The sequence below is a fragment of the Culex quinquefasciatus genome, chromosome 2, assembly GCF_015732765.1.
Source record: "Culex quinquefasciatus strain JHB chromosome 2, VPISU_Cqui_1.0_pri_paternal, whole genome shotgun sequence".
NCBI lineage: Eukaryota > Metazoa > Arthropoda > Insecta > Diptera > Culicidae > Culex > Culex quinquefasciatus.
Genome location: NC_051862.1, coordinates 104,285,254 through 104,305,280, shown reverse-complemented (window position 1 = coordinate 104,305,280; position 20,027 = coordinate 104,285,254). Strand labels below are relative to the sequence as shown.

Sequence of the window (20,027 nt, the reverse complement as noted above, 5' to 3'; positions counted from 1 at the left end):
TGCTCCGCGCGCGAGTTGTAAACCATTTTTTGGAATTTTTTGTTGTATGAAAACATTGTTCCTGACATCCTAATCTATCATTCTAGGGGTGAGCACCGAAGATTTGACAACTTTTCATTTTTTTGGGACGGCCTAATCGTGCACTTATTGTTCAGGTTACTAACAAGATTAATTGCATTTTCCTCTCGCTCCGTCGGAATCCAATTCTGCCCTTTACTGTGTGTCGTTATTGCTCTGTCCTGTGGGTTAACACAGAAATTCACTTCATTCATTTTTTTGAGCAGATAAACATTCGCGATTAAACTCCAGTTTCCTACAGTGTTATACAGTTATTTTTTGCCCAATTTGATAATGATTATTTATGATGAAATATATTATTTCAATAAATTACCAGGTAGCAGTTTTTGATCAGCCCGCCTGTGTGCTTCTAGCAGATGCGGCGAATGAAGCTGATGTAGGTAATCTTGAAAACACGAAACTTTAAAATTCGATATCTCTGAAACGAAACATATTAATTTCTGCACCTAACTGGCAGTCGCATAATTGTGATGCATGGCGGAATTAAAGTATATCAGAATCTGCATGAAATCTGTCCTCATGCATTTTTTGCGATATAGGGGTATGACATTTTTGCCCGTTACCGACAATTATCGACATTACCGACGGCTTTTTGATTGTATTTCACAATAAAAAACACTTAGCAGAACGAGGATTGAACCACCAACTTCTTGGTTATTGATCCGACAGGCTACCATCGCGCCATGGACACTTGATGAAAAGTGAGTGAAAGAGCACCAACATATGCTTCTCTTTGGAGTGTTGCTCGGGGATGGGCCAGCATTATATGTGTTGGTGAGAACTGCAGATCGCTGACATGTTTACACGCGGGCAAAAATGATCTACGGGCTTGCTGCAAAAAAATGTTATAAAATGTGACATTTTCTGCAGCAAATCCAATGTTGCAGATTTTGAGATATATTTTTCCTTTGGGTGTGTCGATAGGTGATTCTTATGTAAAATTTGCCGGGGAACACAATGGTGAGATCAAATAAAGAAAAATAAGTTGGGGTGTTTTTTTTTACACGGCCGTTTAAAGTTTTCAATTGCGCAATATTGGTAGAAAAAATAAATTAATCATCATTTTGATCACGGAAATGGATTCTACGTCCAATTTCCTTCAAAATTGAGTCTAAGACCGAACTTCTAAGATTTGTGGTTCCTGAGCTATCGCCGTTTGAAACTAGGAGGTTTGGTCAAGGAGAGGGTAATTTTAAAATTTGCACTTTTTCGTGCACAGTTGAGATGGAATGACCCATATATAATTACTGTATTTAAGGTAACTATAAATATAAACAAAGATAAATATAATTGATTTCACCGAGAATTCATTTGGTTTTTACAATATTTTTTTCTGCGTAAATAATTAACTTACATTTCCTGGAGCAACTATATCGTTGCAGAAATAGCATCCTAGGTAAGTTCCAGGAATTTCTTTGAATCCCTTGATTAAGTTTGGTTTAACACGATTTTCTGATTTTGAACCATGCCGTATAACGAGGAATGTGTCGAATCCCAAAGCAACAGTTATTACCATCTGAAAATGAAAAAAAAAATATTTAGACACACAACGACGGACGGGGTCTAAAAATCCGATTTTTTGCGTTACGTAATAAAAGAACGCTCCCTGAATAGCCTTGCCCTAGTTGAAAGACAGCTGTTTTTTTTTTTTTTAAAACGTAACCAAATCAACTTCTCTATCAGAGAAAAGTGATGTACCATCGATGTACAGTATATGTAAAAAAAGTATTTACACCCCTTGGGCACTATGCACATTTTGTGATGAAACATGTAAACAATTTAAAGTTTGACAGAAACCTAGGTCTACGTTTTGTTCAGAAATTCATGCCGAACATTTTGTTACAAAATGCTCATGAAAAGATGATTTCTATAAAAAGTTATATAACACATACTATTACAAAAATAAAAAAAGGTGCAAAAAAAGTTTGTACACCTTTCGAAAAATTTACACAAATAAAGTTATTTGTTGACAAATCACCATGAATCCAGTATCCCAACTCCAAATAGGCATCCTTGACTGATTAAAAAAATAATTTGGATTAAATATAAAGTTTACTAACTACTTAGTATAAAAGTTTATATAACTCTGGAAATTTTATATAAAACTTATCTGAACTTGTTTTTGCAAACTTTTAATTTAACCAAATGTCAATATATTACCATAGAATTGCTAAATAAACATTTTGGAGTGGATATAACACCGTTTTGGGGGTCTTTGTATCGATAGAATAGATTTATCGTTGGAATTTCGCACCAATCCGGAATTACGTCGTCGGGAAATCCGCCGCCATCCGAACCGGTCCACGATTCACAAGTCAACCTATGTGGCATCGGAAAGGGCATAAAATTTTCGAACTTTTGATAGTTTCCGATCTTTTGACCAACCCGGAATTACGTCGTCGGAATCCGCCGGCATCCGAACCGGTCCACGATTCATAAGTCAACCTATGTGGCATCGGAAAGGGAATAAAGTTTCCGATCTTTTGATACCTAAACATCTAGGTTTTCTATAAAACCCGCGTTTTTTAATACCTGAGCAAAAAGTAAGTTTGATCCACGAGAACAAAAATTACGAAATTCCATACATTTTTGGCAGGTTTCTCAAACGAAACCATAACAACGTTTTTACCTAGGTATTTAAAAACGTGGGTTTTATAGAAAACCAAGATGTTTAGGTATCAAAAGATCGGAAACTTTATTCCCTTTCCGATGCCACATAGGTTGACTTATGAATCGTGGACCGGTTCGGATGCCGGCGGATTCCGACGACGTAATTCCGGGTTGGTACGAAATTCCAACGAAAAATCTATTCTAGCAATACAAAGACCCGCAAACAGTGTTATACCCACTCCAAAATGTTTATTTAGCAATTCTATGGTAATATATTGACATTTGGTTAAATTAAAAGTTTGCAAAATTAAGTTTAGATAAGTTTTATAAAGAATTTCCAGAGTTATAAACTTTTATACTAAGTAGTTAGTAAACTTTATATTCAATCCAAATTATTTTTTTAATCAGTCAAGGATGCTTATTTGGAGTTGGGAGACTGGATTCATGGTGATTTGTCAACAAATAACTTTATTTATGTTAATTTTTCGAAAGATGTACAAACTTTTTTTGCAGCTTTTTTTATTTTTGTAATAGTATGTGTTATATAACTTTTTATAGAAATCATCTTTTCATCAGCTTTTTTTTTTGAAAGAGTTCCGAATGTTCGAGAGGTTTCATCGGTGTGTGTGTGTGCGCCGCAAAGGCCCACAAAGTAGAGCGAAAAAAGAATCGTCGTCAGTTGAAAAAGAATCGCGCGATTGAAAAGTTCTTTTTTTGGTTTGCTTTGTTTCGGGCGCGTTTTTGGGGGGAATTGGAACGACTGCGGAAAGAGGAAGAGTTCCGAATGTTCGAGAGATTTCATCGGTGTGTGTGTGCGCCGCAGAGGCACACAAAGTGGAGCAAAAAAGAATCGCCGTCAGTTGAAAAAGAATCGCGCGATTGAAAAGTTCTTTTTTTGGTTTGCTTTGTTTCGAGCGCGTTTTTGGGGGAATTGGAACGACTGCGGAAAGAGGAAAAGTTCCGAATGTTCGAGAGGTTTCATCGGTGTGTGTGTGTGTGCGCCGCAGAGGTACACAAAGTGGAGCGAAACCAGAATCAGTTGAAAAAGAATCGCGCGATTGAAAAGTTCTTTTTTTGGTTTGCTTTTTTTTTTTGCGCTGACATATAGGATAGACCATTAGCGCGCGTTTTTGCATATTTTTTTTTATTCGATTGTGAGTAGCGAGACCTCGCGGTTACTCTGCAACGTGTTTTCCGAGCCTTTCATTTGATATTTTTTTCATAAGTCCTTCTTTTATCATCGTTGATTGGAAGGCACGCCGCCGGTTTAGTTCGTTTAAGTTATTGTTTTAATTTCATTAGAATCGGTTACGTAGTGTCCTGTTTTCTTTTTGTTGATAATCGTGGATCGTAATAATTTATTCCAACTGGCTGTTCTAGTATTAACTCATCAAACTATCGAATTTATGAAGAGTAAAGCGTTTTTTTATTTACTAATTTTGAAATTTGAACGAGTTATTTAAATTGTACAATTAGTAAATATATACTGATAAGTCCAGCCCATAGCACTACTGCTCGGTTGGCACGCGCTCGATTTAAAAAACTTTCTAACTAATCAATAATTTATCTTTCCGCAGCCGGCTGCCTAAGATTTAAATTTTTCAACCGATAAACAAAATGCTCATGGTCACATCACTGCCACTCGTGAATCCTGACCTCATACCCATCTACTAACCCCTCAAAACTCATGTGATACTTTGTCGGAGAAGCAGTCGATTGGGCGGTCTCTATCACTCAAGTATCGGACTAACATTCCCATCCACTTCCCCGTGACTCTACCACTGGTCGTGGCCGGCGCCGGTATTGATCAGCATGATAGGGGCCTTTGAGAAGTTGCGAAGCGAGGAAAGATAGCACCCACTCATCTTCCACGGCTCGTGGATGTAACTTCTGGAGGTTCTGGTCAATAAACACCTCTTTTTTCGCATGTTCAAAAATGGAAGGGGTCGTACCGCCCCTCCGTCACGGACCTCGGATTCGTGATCAGGGACAAAAGTTACCCCTTAGGACAAAGTTTCACGCACATCGAAGAGGGGTCGGGGCAACTTTTCCCGATTTCGTGTGAGTTGGTAGAGAATTATCCACCTAACGAATCTGTGTTCAGATTTTACATAAACTTCTTATAATTAGTATTTCCAACCTGCCTCACAAGCAGAAGGTTCAGGGATCAAATCCCGGTCGGTACCTTTGAAATTTGGAATCAGGAATTGAGCATGAGCATGAGAGACCACCCATGGTTGTCATTCTCCGTTGCTGAACAGAACCGTAATATCCTTTCAGCACTTCTGATCATAGGCTTCGACTATCAAGTGGTTTTTCCCTTATCAACATGTATGAATGCGCTGAAAAGATAAAACACCATGATTGCCAAAAAAAGTTCAGTTGCGAATAGGTTACAGTCATTGGCCGCCAACGGCGCCCGCCATGTCAGTTTGTAGATCTCGATTTTAAGGGACGGGGATGTTAGTTAGCGCAGGTTGCTACTACGGCAGCTGATTTACTCTGTGCTTACACCCCACGAGCGCCAGGAACCTGAAAACTTGTTAGTAGGGTAGGATTCATCATAGAAGATGATGATGCGACCCAAAATCATAGTGTTTGTTGAAAGGTATTATATTTTATTCTCAAGGCAAACAATCGGATGCTGCGGATGAGACATTTCTCGTATAACTGTGGTTAAATTTTCAATGAAATGGTTTAATCTTAGACATCCGGCTGTGGAAAGATAAAACCAAATAAAATGTATTTATAAAATGAGGTGTTAAAATGCTACAATGATAGCGTAGTCTGATTTTTAATTATATAATCATTTAGTTCATAAATATGTTACGGAATAGACGCGACGAACTCAACCATCAAGTGCCTTCCGATCTTCTTTCTGTTAGCTAGATAAGATATTGATTTTCGTTGCCTCTCGAGCTACGATGCTATGGAGAGGGCTTAACATACAAACAACCGATGTCGAGCCCTCCGAGCTACGGAGCTATGGGAAGGTCTTTTCAACACAAAAAAACGAATGGTGTGTTAGGAACGGGATGAAGAAGAATGAAGAGAAATGCAACGTCATCAGCTTCTCTAAGAAACAGGACACGATTCACTACCGATATGAGATGAATTCACACTTGTTAACTCGTGTCGACTGCATCAAAGACCTCGGCGTAATGATGGACCACAAGCTCACCTTCGACAAGCATGTCGCTGTCACTTCCGCTAAGGCCTTTGCAACGCTGGGATTCCTTCGACGTAACACGGTGGACTTCGAGAACATTCGGGCACTTTTTTTTTTCTTTTTTTTTTTTTTTTTAATTTATATTTATTCAGTTTTTCTTTTCCATGTACATTCATTCAGTTAAAATATTATTGAGTGTCCAATCACAATTGATGACTTTTCACCTCAATTTTAAATACTAGCAACTTTCATTTATTCATGAAATATTGTAGCTTTCGCTATTCAGTGATTTCAAATGTAGGAGGTCCTACATGTACAAAGGGAAAAGGGATACCTTAAAACTAACTTATAAACTATATAAAGAGCGGATCAATGCAGCTGAAGACTGCAATGATTTTTGTCGAAATGCATCAATTATCTTATTGGACATAACATCCAAAGTGTCAACTTCGGCTAATTGATGAAGTTCACTGGTGCTGAACCAGGGAGGAAGTTTCAGAATCATTTTCAGAATTTTGTTCTGAATCCTCTGAAGTTTTTTCTTCCTGGTTAAGCAACAGCTTGTCCAGATCGGCACAGCATAAAGCATGGCAGGTCTGAAAATTTGTTTATAAATTAACAGTTTATTCTTGAGACAAAGTCTAGAATTCCTGTTTATAAGTGGATACAAACATTTAATATATTTGTTACATTTAACCTGGATACTTTCAATGTGATCCTTGTAAGTAAGGTTTTTGTCAAAAGCAAGTCCAAGATATTTCACTTGATCCTCCCACTTTAAATTTACCTCATTCATCTTTATAATGTGATGACTTTTGGTTTAAGAAAATCAGCCCTTGGTTTGTGAGGGAAAATAATAAGTTGAGTTTTGCAGCATTTGGAGTAATTTTCCATTCTTTCAAATAAGAATTGAAAATATCCAAGCTTTTGTAATCTTCTTGTGATGACACGAAGGCTTCTACCTTTGGCGGAGATGCTTGTATCATCAGCAAAAGTGATTTCTGACATCCTGGGGCAAATCAGGCAAGTCAGAAGTAAAAATATTGTATAAAATTGGACCCAAAATGCTTCCTTGAGGGACGCCGGCACGTACAGGTAGTTGATCAGATTTGCTGTTCTGATAACATACCTGCAGAGTACGATCCGTCAAATAATTTTGAATAATTTTCACGATATAAATCGGAAAATTAAACCTTTTCAATTTCGCAATCAAACCTTTATGCCAAACACTGTCAAATGCTTTTTCTATGTCTAGAAGAGCAGCGCCAGTAGAATAGCCCTCAGATTTGTTGCTTCGAATTAAATTTGAAACTCTCAACAACTGATGAGTAGTTGAATGCCCAAGGCGAAATCCAAACTGCTCATCAGCGAAAATTGAATTTTCATTAATGTGCGTCATCATTCTACTAAGAATTATTCTTTCGAATAATTTACTAATAGATGAAAGCAAACTAATGGGCCGATAGCTTGAAGCTTCAGCAGGATTTTGTCCGGTTTCAAAATCGGAACTACTTTGGCATTTTTCCAACTACTGGGAAAATATGCCAAATCAAAACATTTGTTGCAAATTTTGACCAAGCTACTTAAAGTTGCTTCTGGTAATTTTTTAATTAAAATGTAAAAAATGCCATCCTCACCAGGGGCTTTCATATTTTTAAATTTTTTGATAATAGATTTTATTTCATTCAGATCCGTATTCAAAACATCATCTGATGAAAATTCTTGTTCAACAATATTCTGAAATTCTATTGAAATTTGATCTTCAATAGGACTCAAAACATTTAAGTTGAAATTATGGGCACTCTCAAACTGCTGAGCAAGTTTTGAGCTTTCTCCCCATTAGTTAATAGAATATTATCACCATCTTTTAAAGAAGGGATTGGTTTTGAGGTTTCTTAAGAACCTTTGAAAGTTTCCAAAAGGTTTGGAATAAGGTTTAATTTGTTCGACATCTCTTGCGAACTTTTCATTTCGCAGGAGAGTGAATCTGTGGTCAATAACCTTTTGCAAATCTTTTGAATTCGCTTCAGTGCAGGATCACGAGAACGTTGATACTGTCTTCGACGAACATTTTCAGACGAATCAGAAGCTGAAGATCGTCATCAATAATGGGAGAATCAAATTTGACTTGGACTTTAGGAATAGCAATATTCCTAGCATCCAAAATTGCATTAGTTAAAGATTCCAAGGCTGAATCAATATCAGCTTTGGTTTCTAAAACAAAATCATGATTTAAATTGTTCTCAATATGATGCTGATACCTGTCCCAATTAGCTTTGTGGTAATTAAACACAGAACTATTGGGTCTGGTAACTGCTTCATGAGAAAGTGAAAAAGTTACTGGAAGATGATCAGAATCAAAATCAGCATGAGTCACTAAAGGACCACAATACTGACTTTGATTTGTCAAAACCAAATCAATTGTTGATGGATTTCTAACAGAAGAAAAGCAAGTTGGCCCATTCGGATATAAAACCGAATAAAGACCAGAAGTGCAATCTCTGAATAGAATTTTACCATTGGAATTTACTTTTGAATTATTCCAAGATTGGTGTTTGGCATTAAAATCACCGATGATCAAAAATCGAGATCTATGCCGAGTAAGTTTATTCAAATCCCCTTTGAAATAATTTTTATTTTCCCCAGTGCATTGGAATGGCAAATATGCAGCTGCAATCATAATTTTCCCAAAAGAAGTTTCAAGTTCAATGCCCAAACTTTCAATAACTTTTAACTTAAAGTCACGTAACGTACTATAAGTCATACTACGGTGGATAACTATTGCAACTCCACCGCCATTTCGATTCATTCTGTTATTGGTTATAACTTTATAATCTGGATCACTTTTCAAATAAGTGCCAGTTTTTAAAAATGTTTCGGTTATAACAGCAACATGCACGTTATGAACTCGTAAAAAGTTGAAAAATTCATTTTCTTTCGATTTTTTTCATAATATTGATGGAATTACTTAGATCCATGATTAAACTTCAGGGTAAGAACAACATCATTCGCAAATTTTAATCCAATCTGGATAGCTTCCATCATGGATGTAGCATTACTCATTGTTTGAATCAAACCAAACAGTGAGTTTTGCAAAAAAGTCATTTTTTTAAACGTAACATCGCCGAGATCAGAAGATCCCAAAGCGTTGCAAGCAGAAAAATTTTCAAATGAAATTTGAGGTACCTGCCCAATTTCAGGAAGATTGGTAGAGGATTTAAAATTCGTGGATGAACCCGAACCCGAAACGACGTTGGCATAAGAAATACCATTGCTGTTACCTAACTTTTCCACGGTAGGGGTATTTCTAGCATTGTTCGAGTGAGACAGCACGAACGTTTGATTTAAAGATGCAGGTACAACCTGACTTTGCGAAAATTTCGGTTTGGATTTCGGCTGATGCTTAGCACGAGAATCCAAAACCTTTTTTCTGATGGGGCAATCCCAGAAGTTTGATTTGTGATTTCCACCACAATTTGCACATTTAAATTGGGTGACTTCTTTCACGGGACAATTGTCCTTGTCGTGAGAAGAATCCCCGCAAACCATGCATTTTGGAACCATGGAGCAATGATCAGTACCGTGACCGAATGCCTGGCAACGCCGGCACTGGGTCAAATTCTGGCCATTACCGCCATGTTTCTTAAAATGCTCCCACTTTACCCGTACATGGAACAAAAACTGAACTTTGTCCAAAAGTTTCAAATTGTTGATTTCATTTCTGTTGAAATGAATCAGATAAAATTGTGAAGTCAAACCAAAGCGAGAAATATTCCCGTTTGATTTTTTCTTCATTGGTATTACTTGGGATGGGGCAAAGCCAAGCAACACCTTAAGTTCGTTTTTGATCTCATCCACCGACAAGTCGTTGGAGAGACCTTTCAGGACCGCCTTGAATGGACGAGCATTCTTGGTCTCATACGTGTAGAAATTGTGTTTGTGGTTTTCAAATAACCAACAAAAGTTTGGTGATCTTGTAAAGATTCCGTCAACAAGCGACATTCTCCTCTTCGACCAAGCTGGAACGAAACCTTCAAATTGCAAGTTTCCTTGCAATTCTTCAGTTGCGTTCGAAAGCTGGCCAAATCGGAGACGGAAGTCACTACAATTGGCGGAGCCTTTACTCGTTTCTCGACGGCAGAAGGCTCAGTACGAGGAGAAGGATCCTTGTCAACAGTTTCGGATAAAACACCGAAACTGTTTGCCAATGGAATTGGAGGATTGACCTCACTTTCAGAATCAGAATCAGACCTCGGATGAGGCTGTTTTCTTTTCTGTTTCCGTTAGCCGATTTAGCGTTCCAACGCTTCACCGACGTAACGACCAAATCTTCAGAAGATTTGCGTTTACCTTTGTTTTGACGCATTTTGCAAGCAAAGTTCTCTTAAAAAGATGGCTTCGTTTGTAAAATACAACAAAATTTCAGGTGGGGTTAGTCTTGAAAAGACTGTTTAGAATTTGGGAAAATAACTCAGGTAGTCTTTAAAAAGACTGTGAATTTTGTTTGAAATTACTCTGAGCTTAGGTAGTAAAAAAATACCGCAGCTCTAGTGTCCGTTCACCACGAAGGTTCGCAAGACGATTCGGGCACTTAAAACGCTGTACATCTCTCTGGTACGAAGTATTCTCGAGTATGCTGTGCAAGTCTGGGCACCGCATTACGCAGTTCTGTTTTAAGTTCTTTTTTAATTTCGACATGACAAAAGAACTATTTAAAACTAAAATTAGAAATGTGTTGTGATGTACCTTTATGTTTTTAATGTTTTATATCTGTTTATACGTTTAGTTTATAAGTATATACAGTCTGTGCGGCATAATGCCGAAGACGGTGACAAATAAATGAAATAAAAAAGACTCGCGCACCACACGACGTTCTTGATGAATCAAAATAATTTTGTTACGCTATAAACCTAACGAACTCAATCGTCAACTTGCCATCCAATCAGCGATGATGAAGAAAGGGCTTGAAGCACACAATAACTCACCGATTAATATGGATAATTTTCAAGATCGATCTTGTTTTATAACTACAGCGCGACTCACTCCTGATTTTCACGATTACAGCACAACGGACTGCGCGTCCCCAGAAGCATTGCACTAATGATGCCATTATTCAATTATAATGACCAATCACCCCATGCACACAAACAGCGACACAAAAGAGACGAAAATTATCGCGAAAAACAGGACTGCGCGTCCCCAGAAGCACTGCACTAATGATGCCATTATTCAATTATAATGACCAATCACCCCATGCACACAAACAGCGTCACAAAAGAGACGAAAATTATCGCAAAAAAACAGGACTGCGCGTCCCCAGAAGCACTGCACTAATGATGCCATTATTCAATTATAATGACCAATCACTCCATGCACACAAACAGCGACACAAAAGAGACGAAAATTATCGCGAAAAACAGGACTGCGCGTCCCCAGAAGCACTGCACTAATGAGGCCATTATTCAATTATAATGACCAATCACTTCATGCACACAAACAGCGACACAAAAGAGACGAAAATTATCGCGAAAAAACAAGACTGCGCGTCCCCAGAAGCACTGCACTTATTATTTTTTTTTATCGTTTATTTGCCAATGAGCCAACGGCTCTTAGTGACTGACTAGTTTGTTTTGCTTTACATTTTGTTTACAAGCATTAAATAAGCGCAAATAAAAACTAACAATTAACAGAGAGACAAAAAACTATAGAAATTTAAGAGAAGAAACTTTTCACAACAGTCTAAAATTGTTCTTCAAATAGTTTGTTTTTTAGTTCTTTTTTGAATTGAGAAGTTGGAAGTCCTTTGATGTCCTCGGGAAGAGCGTTGTACAGCATTGTTGCCTTGTAGAGTGCTGAGTTCTGCCCAAAAGTCGTTGTGTTGATCCGGCTAGCAGTAAGATTTCCCCTTCCTCTGGTGAAGTGCCCGTGTCTGTCCACACCTCGGCCCAGCACAGTGTTGGTATGGATGCCGCCGTGCAGGACCTTGTGTATGTGGTTACATACGACCGCCGAGTACGTGCTACCGACGGTGAGGAGCTGCCCAAGTAACCGCGAGGCACTAAATAGCGGCATTAAATCAGCATTATATTGACATTTAATACCAGCAAATAATGCTTCAAAACATTAAATCAGCACTTTTCCCTTGAGAAATATTTCAAGTGGCGCACAGTGATGCCGATTTAATGCCTCACCGAAAGCTCGAACAAAAAAAACTGCTTTATCGACGTCATGGCTGGGGGAAAAACTGCTCCACACACTTGGTGGTGGGCCTCCTTTGTTTTTTTTCTCCTGTTGCGTGTCATGTGTGAGTGTGACACTTTGATGTTATTCTTGCATTTTTCTCGTCGATCTCCAGGATGCGCGCCAGCCAACTGATGTATTCTGAAATGAGTGTTTGTTTTGAAAGTTTTAATCGATGTGGTTGATGCATCAAACATTAAGGAAGACTTTCTTTCTGCTGTTTCGAGTTTCTGGTTCATGAGAAAAACCCGTTGTCATTGCGTTGGACGAAAATTATTGACGAATCACTCAGCAAATTGCGGCCATCCAGTCAAGTACAGTACAATCAATTACGGAAGGCTTGGGGTTAATAGGGACAAGTAATGGCTAACGGCTAACGTAAACTGTTTTTCTGAGGAGTGCTTGGTCCACGATTGGCAAAATTTCACAATGTGTATCAGACTTCCGGAAAGCAGCTTATTGCTTGTAAGAAAAGTCATTCAATTTACCAGAGAACTTTTGATAATTTCCTTTGGACATATGTTTTGAAAAATTTGACTTAATTACAGGCTGCAGTTTTCCACAAAAAAAAAACAAAAAAAAACACTTCAATCGGCGGGAATTGAACCCAGTTCACGCAAAATTAAAACTTATGCACACTGGGGGAACTGCGCCTTAGCCCGCTCGCTTATTAGAACGGTATGACGGGAGGAGGATCAAAGTCAATAAGAGCGTGTCTGGCTGAAATGTTTCCCGTATCGATGGGTTACTTTGTTGATAAACATCAAATGCTTTGAAGCACATTTTCAAGGTCGTAAATGGTGATTTAATGCCAGTTGTAATGCTGCAAAGTTTTGGTACTATGAGGCATTCGCAAAGCTTATTTACTACTTCAAAACATTCGAGTGCTGATTTAGTACCGAATTAATACTTCAATTTAGTGCTTGTGGTTACTTGGGTGGTTGCGTGTGTGGATGAATGCAGTAGCTGTACGACGACGGTAGCCAAATAGGTTCTTGATCGCCTTGTTCTGTGTAGTTTGTAGTTGACTGACCGTTGAGCTGCCAACTGCTCCCCAAACTGCAATCCCGTAGACCATGTGGCTGTGGAACAGTGAGAAGTACAGCATCTTCTTTGTTTGGTCTGGAACCACGGGCGAGATCTTCTTGAAGATCCCGGCAACCTGCGATAACTTGCTGTTCAGCTTCCCGATCTGGTACTCCCATTTCAGGTCACTGTCCAGCCAGACACCCAGGTACTTGAAGTAGTCGACCCGTTCAATGCTTTCATCGCCGTAGCTTAGCGTCCACCGTATCCTGCTTGATTCATTGAACAACATGTATTTGGTTTTTTGGATATTTACCGTTAATTTATGTTCATTCATCCAGCAGTGCAACTGAACTAGGTCCTTGGAGTTCTTCGGTAGTAGTGGCAGCGTACACCAACACAATATCATCGGCGTACATGAAGAGGGTTCCATTGAGCTGCAGGTCCTTCAAGTTGTTTACGTAGCAGTTGAACAGGGTGGGGCCGATGATGCTTCCTTGAACGACACCGTAATCGACGACTTGTAGCTCGCTGTCAACACCATCATCACTCAAGTACTGCTGCCGGCGATCCAGAAAACTGGCGAACCATTGGAGAGATTCCCCAATTACTCCGAGCTCACTAAGACGACGTAGTAAAATCCTCTTATCGCAGGTGTCGAAGGCTTTGCTCAAGTCCAGAAAAACAGCTGATACCTTCTCTTTACGGTCGCAGTGGGTTTGGATTTCCACAACTACACTCAAACCCCGGTGGTTTGACACCAACTGTTGTCAAACGAACGGGGTCACTTTTTAGTTTGACACCCCTTTTACACGGAGTTCACACACACTACAAACGTTTGTTTTGATAGTGTGCGTGAGCGTCGTGTAAAAAGTGACAGTTCGTCACTTTTTAGTTTGACTTTGACCAACCAACGGGTTACAAACTAAAAAAGTGTCAAACGAAAAAGTGACCAACCACCGGGGGTTTGGCAGTTTGAGTGTTGGATCATGATCTAAAGCCGTATTGGTGCGGCGACAGCAGTGTGTGTTCTTCTAGATAGTGGATCAGCTGTTTGTTTACTACCTTTTGTAGAACTTTGTCAGTCACACTCGGGATATCGATCGGACGATAGTCGTTGAAGGTTTTAGCAGTGAGTTTCTTGGGAATAGCGACCACCTTGGAGATTTTCAAAAGCGCTTGGGACTTGGAACTGTCGGATTGAGGAGTTCACGACGTTGACAATACTATCGACTAGTATGTCTGAACAAGCCTTAAGGACTCCGGGTTGACAACCGTCGTAGCCAGCTGACTTCGTTGCAGTCATGTCAGTGATTGTCCGCAGGACCACCGCCCGGGTCACAGGTGTGATGGTGAATTGGTGGTTTGTTTGTGCATTGAGTGGTCGCAAGGCGGAGTACGGGATGCGTTCAGCCAGGTTCCTACCAGCTGTGGCAAAGTACTTGTTTGCTTCACCAATATAGCGACGCTTGCTATCCGGACTACGTTGCTGGCTGGATAAAGGTTTCCTTGTGTGCTTGTTTTTGCCCAACACATCTTTGATCACATCCCATGTACCAGTCACATTGTTTTGCTGCCGTGCGAAACTGCTACCGTAGTGCTGCTTCGCCTTTGATCGTTTCAAAGTGGTCACCCTGTTGGCCCAGTGCGTGTATGTGTTTCGGATGACTTCGTTGTGGACGTTCTGCCTGTGTTTCGCATACCAATAATTTTTGGTCCGAATACACTGCTTCATCTCCAGGTCGAACCACGGTTTCGAGTGTGAGCGTTTGTTGTTCCTTACTCTCACACGGCTAGTAGCAGCATCGAGTCCTGAACGTAGTTGTGACAGCAAGGAATTATAGTTGTCTTCTACCGCGAGCAGTTCGTTGGTGTGGGTTGGGTTGTGCAGCAGGAACTCTCGAAACTTGCTAGTGTCGACCTTGAGGTAGTAGGCTTCTGTTGACGGTGATAGCTCAATCGGTCGATCTAAGAAGGTTTAATTTTCCATCTACTTTGATGCAATATTGCACACTACATTGTTTCGAACATGACTTTCGAAACAGAAAGTTGTGTGCCATCTGTCAAACCAAACCAAAACAAAACAAACGTCGATGAAAGTGTGGAGAACATAAATTTGTTAACTTGGTAAGTGAAATGACTTTTTCACGGTTGATAATTTGTCTAAGGGCATCTCCAGCGCTGGGGTGCAAATCAAATTTGCACCCGGCTCATGAATACCGAGATCAAATTTGCCACCTTGAAAAAACTCCGTCATCACCACCGCTAGGGTAGCAAATTTGCCACCGAAACAAGCCCACCGCGGGGGGCAAATATGGGTTTTTATCATTTTTTGCTCTCGTTTACCTTCAAAATCAATAATTATGTGTTGATTCATGCCTAGAAATGCTAAAAGTTTATTAAACTTTTTAATCCTATTGAAAATTTCAAAGAATTTCATTTTTCGAAAATGTCGAAAGTTAAACCATTTGCTACCCAATTTGATTCCCACCAAATTTGCTCTCGAGTTTGCCCCCGAGTCTCCCACCGCGCGTAGCAAAGCAGGTATCAAATTTGATCTCAAGTTTCATTTTTCTTTATAAGGAGGTGGACAAAAGCCCCCTTGAGATGTGTCTAGTATATCCAAGACACTCTCTCAAAAAGGCACAAAACCACCTCGTCTTTTCGCATCAACAAGTACACAAAACTCAAATGATACAAGACGGGTTCACTTTTAAAACTAACTAAATAAATTAAAAAAATATCACAGTGTTCTAAAATCTACGTGTGTGTTGTCAGGGAAGGGACTTGAGGAAATTAAGGAAACGGATTTTGATTTTGTCGCGGGATAGGTCAAAGTCGAAATGGTCAGAGCACAAGTTAAAAATACGACACATACTAGAAACTGGTTCGTTATAATAGACATCACACCGTCTTTTCAGACTGAATTTACTAACTAACGGGACAAACACAGAACACCCAGAGGAGATGGGCGGGAATCGAACCCGGGCCCCTTAGCACACATGAGGGATCGGCAGCCGAAGCCGCTAACCACCGCGCCACGGGGTCCTATGTCCGTAATTAGTGAGAGCTCGGCGAACCGTCAAAAAGGAGTGGTTGCGAAGTACACGCCGGCGGGTGTTAATATTGATCAGTTGCAAAACAGTGGGACAATCAATGGACGACTGCAGGAGGTCAGCTACAAACACTGCCTTTGCAACATCACGTCTTACCGAGAGAAGATCAAGGTTTAGCATTTTGCAACGCTCAGCATAGCTCGGAGGATTTAAAGGATCAGGCCAGGTGATGTGACGTTGGGCATATTTGACAAACTTTCGCTGCACCGACTCCACGCGTTGAATGGCGTTCTGGTAGAAGGGAGCCCAAACCGTGGAACAGTACTCGAGCGTAGAACGAACCAACGAGCAATAAAGAGCTTTGAGACAGCCTAAATCTCGAAAATGCTTAGCTATCCTAAAGACGAATCCTAATGTTTTAGAAGCTCTGGAAACCATATACGTAATATGGTCAGTAAACGTCATTTTGCTATCCAGCATCACGCCTAAATCTTTCACACAGGAAGTCCGAGGTATGGTGGTGTTTGAAAGAGTATAGTCAAAGGAAATTTTGTTGCGTTTGCGGGTGAAGGTGATTACTGAACACTTAGTTGCATTTAGAACCATTCTGTTATCGGAGCACCAGTTGGCAAACCGGTTGAGCTGCTCTTGAAGAACCTGGCAGTCTCTGGTCTCCTCGATAACAGTGAAAAGCTTTATGTCGTCCGCGTAAGACAGCTTGTGACATTTAAGCAGAGGATGCACGTCGTTCATATAGAGGAGAAAAATCAGGGGACCCAGGTGGCTGCCTTGTGGGACGCCAGAAAAAACAGTAAATATAGCAGAAATTACGTCGCCCACTTTCACGCTCATTTCTCGTCCGGTGAGGTAGGAGCGAAGCCATTCGAGCAGAGAACCGCTGAAGCCCAGTCGCTCGAGTTTAGCAACAGCAATACGGTGGTTTAGCTTGTCGAATGCTGCCGATAGATCCGTGTAGATGGCGTCAATTTGTTTCCGTTTCTGCATGGTTCGTAGGATGAAGAACGAATAGGTGACCAGATTGGAACTGGTAGAGCGTTTCGCCATAAAGCCATGCTGTTCCTGGGCGATATAATCACAACAGTTAAACTTGATGAAGTCTAGCACAATGACTTCGAAGAGCTTGCTTACAGCGCAGAGGGCAGCGATTCCGCGGTAGTTCCGGACGTCACGTTTAGGCCCCTTTTTGTGAACAGGGAACACAAACGACTTTTTCCAGAAACATGGGAAAACTCCGGTGGAAAGCGAGGTGTTGAAGAGTTGAGCCAGCGGTTCCGCGAGTGCATCGCAACACTTTTTGAGCACAACCGCGGGGATGCCATCCGGTCCACAGCTGTTGGAACTCTTCAGGCGGGCGCAGGCACGGCGAACGGACTCGGAGCTTATCACCGGATGAGGTCCGATTGGAGGTCGCAGTGGAACGTTACTAGCAGCCCTAGCAACTTGGGAGTCTGCTACAGTTTCATTATTGAAGACACTGCAGAACTGGCGCCGGAAAAGGTCACAAATACTCTCGGTGGTTGTAGCCTCATCACCGTCGAGTACCATCGAGGTAGGGAGACCAGCTTCTTTCCGCTGCTCGTTGACGTGGTTCCAAAACTTTTTGGGTTCACGTTTCAAGCGACTCTGGATGCGGTTCAGGTGGCGGCGAAAAAGTTGGTTGTTTAACAAACTGTAATTCCGGTTCTTAGCTCTGTAGTGGTTTTTCCAACGATCTGTCGGATGCTTGGCATATTTCTTGAGTGCGGCACGTTTCATGGTCTTCAGCTTCTTCAGGCGGGCCATGAGTAGACCATGGTGGATGTTGAGGAGGTTGCCGCTGTTTCTTCGGGATGAAGACGTTGATAGCTTGCGTCAAAATTTCCGTCCAGGTAACAGCAGCTTCGTTGGCGTCGAGATTGGCCATCAGTCGAGTCCAGTTAACGGTTGCTAAGAATTCGTTCATACCTTCGTAGTTACCATTGCGGTAGTCTATGAAGATACTACCGTTCGTGTCACTAAAGGTGAACACTGTACACGAGATAGAAACCAGGAAGGGCAAGTGGTGACGAACGTCTTTCACGAGAGGTGAAGGTGCTGGGAGGAGGGCACAGTTGACCGGTACTTTCGAGCTGGCAAAGCAAAGGTCGAGCAAGTTCATCTGTAGAAGAAAAATATGTGTCGGTACCTGTCGGGTACTCATTTTCTGATACCCGACAAGTACCGGCAAGCCGGGGGCAAAGTTTTGAATGCGTGTTTCGGAGATTTTTCTATGTCTGCTCTTGTGGGTGCTTCAAAAATTCAAAAAAATCAAAAATTTAAAAATTCATAGATTCAAAAATTCAAAAATTTAATGATCCAAAAATTCAAAAAGCTAAGATTTCAAAATACAAAAATGCGTTAAAACCTTTAATTTTTTTAATTTTTTGTTTCAATTTTTTCTAAAATTTTAGTTTTTTTTTATTTTTTTATTTTTTTATTTTTCTTTTTTTTTTTACTTGTACAAAATTTTAATTTAAAAAAAAAATATTTTTTTAAAATTATTTAAGGCCGTCGCAAACATTTTTCAAAGTTTATGTCGCCCCCGCCCCCCAAAATTGGTTCGAAATATCAGGGGGCAAAAAACATCCAAATTTTAAAGGAAATATAAGTCCATCCAACTGAAAACAATTAGAAATGCATTTTCCTGCGTGTAAAATCATATTTAGCATGTATGGGTTTGGTCAAAAATATTTTCAATTTTTGTGGAATTCCAATGTACAGCACCGCAAAACGTTTTTTTCGGCGTAAAAAAAATCTCTTCAATAATTGGATATTTTGAAACTAATGATTGCAAAACAATTGGGCAGGTGTGAAATGCATTTTAAAACACTTTTTTCATTCAAGTGTTGAGAACATAGCTTGTTATTTCAATTCTTTTTTTGACGTAGACTACGTCTTTGTCGAAGGTACTGGGGTGCCTTCCAAAAAACCCGGGCCGAAGACCCTGGATTACTGCGTCATCCGTCAAACGCTTATATCTTCCTTCCCTCTAATCGAATCGACACGATTTATGTTCCATTCGATTCGAAAATTATTCAGCAATTTGCTATAAAACATTCATTGTTGGCAAAATAGTTTAATTATTGAAACAATTGAATGTTTTAAAATGTTTTCAAAATGATTTTGCAAGCAAAATGAGCGCTTCCCACTCACGGACGGGAATGTCAAGTACCTATTTTGAGGGGAAAATCATCCGAGCAACGCGACCGAGAGTCGGTCACAAAAAAGGAGGGGAAGAAGCGGGCCGAAATCATATATAAGAACGCGCGCCAGTTTTCAGAAAATCATTCACGTCTCAGACGTCGGACCGGCAGCAGCAGCAGCAGCAGCAGCAGGGGAAAGCTCAGCCCAGAGAAGCAGCAGCAGGAGAGAGACCAGAGCAGCAGCAGCAGGAGAGAGACCAGAGCAGCAGCAGCAGGAGAGAGAGGGACCAGAACTGGAAAAGAAGCGCGTATCGCCTTCTCGTCGTCACCGTCAGCCAGTTGCCTCTCGATGACCGGACCGTTTGGATCTTTCGTGGTAGGGAATGAGGATTTCCCAACTCTTCGGAGTTGCCTCACTCCTCGTCCCTCGTCCCACCCGGGACGACGTATCAACAAGATGAGGCGCGCGCCTGCTGACTTCCGCCGAAAAGCCTCTCTTGGGTCAAGCCGTGGTTGTAAAACAATCAGGACATCCAACTAGCTCGTCACATTCGCGGCGAGCGCTTCTGAAAGAATTACGTCTCATCCAATTCTAGACTGTTGAAAGAGTTGCCCTCATTCCTCGTCCCACCCGGAACGAGCAAGCTAATTTCAATTAAAATTTCT

General features: G+C 40.6%; 1 protein-coding gene across 4 annotated transcripts in view; it reads right to left on the bottom strand.

The window, feature by feature from the left end:
- LOC119766543 (ubiquitin-like modifier-activating enzyme ATG7) overlaps window positions 1-20,027 on the bottom strand; it is a 331,454-nt gene that overhangs the window by 80,490 nt on the left and 230,937 nt on the right. For all 4 annotated transcript variants that reach the window (XM_038251290.1, XM_038251288.1, XM_038251291.1 and 1 more), the window contains one exon: window positions 1,433-1,594. In XM_038251290.1, the coding sequence (XP_038107218.1) occupies window positions 1,433-1,594 (162 nt within the window). The remainder of the gene's footprint in view (window positions 1-1,432; window positions 1,595-20,027) is intronic.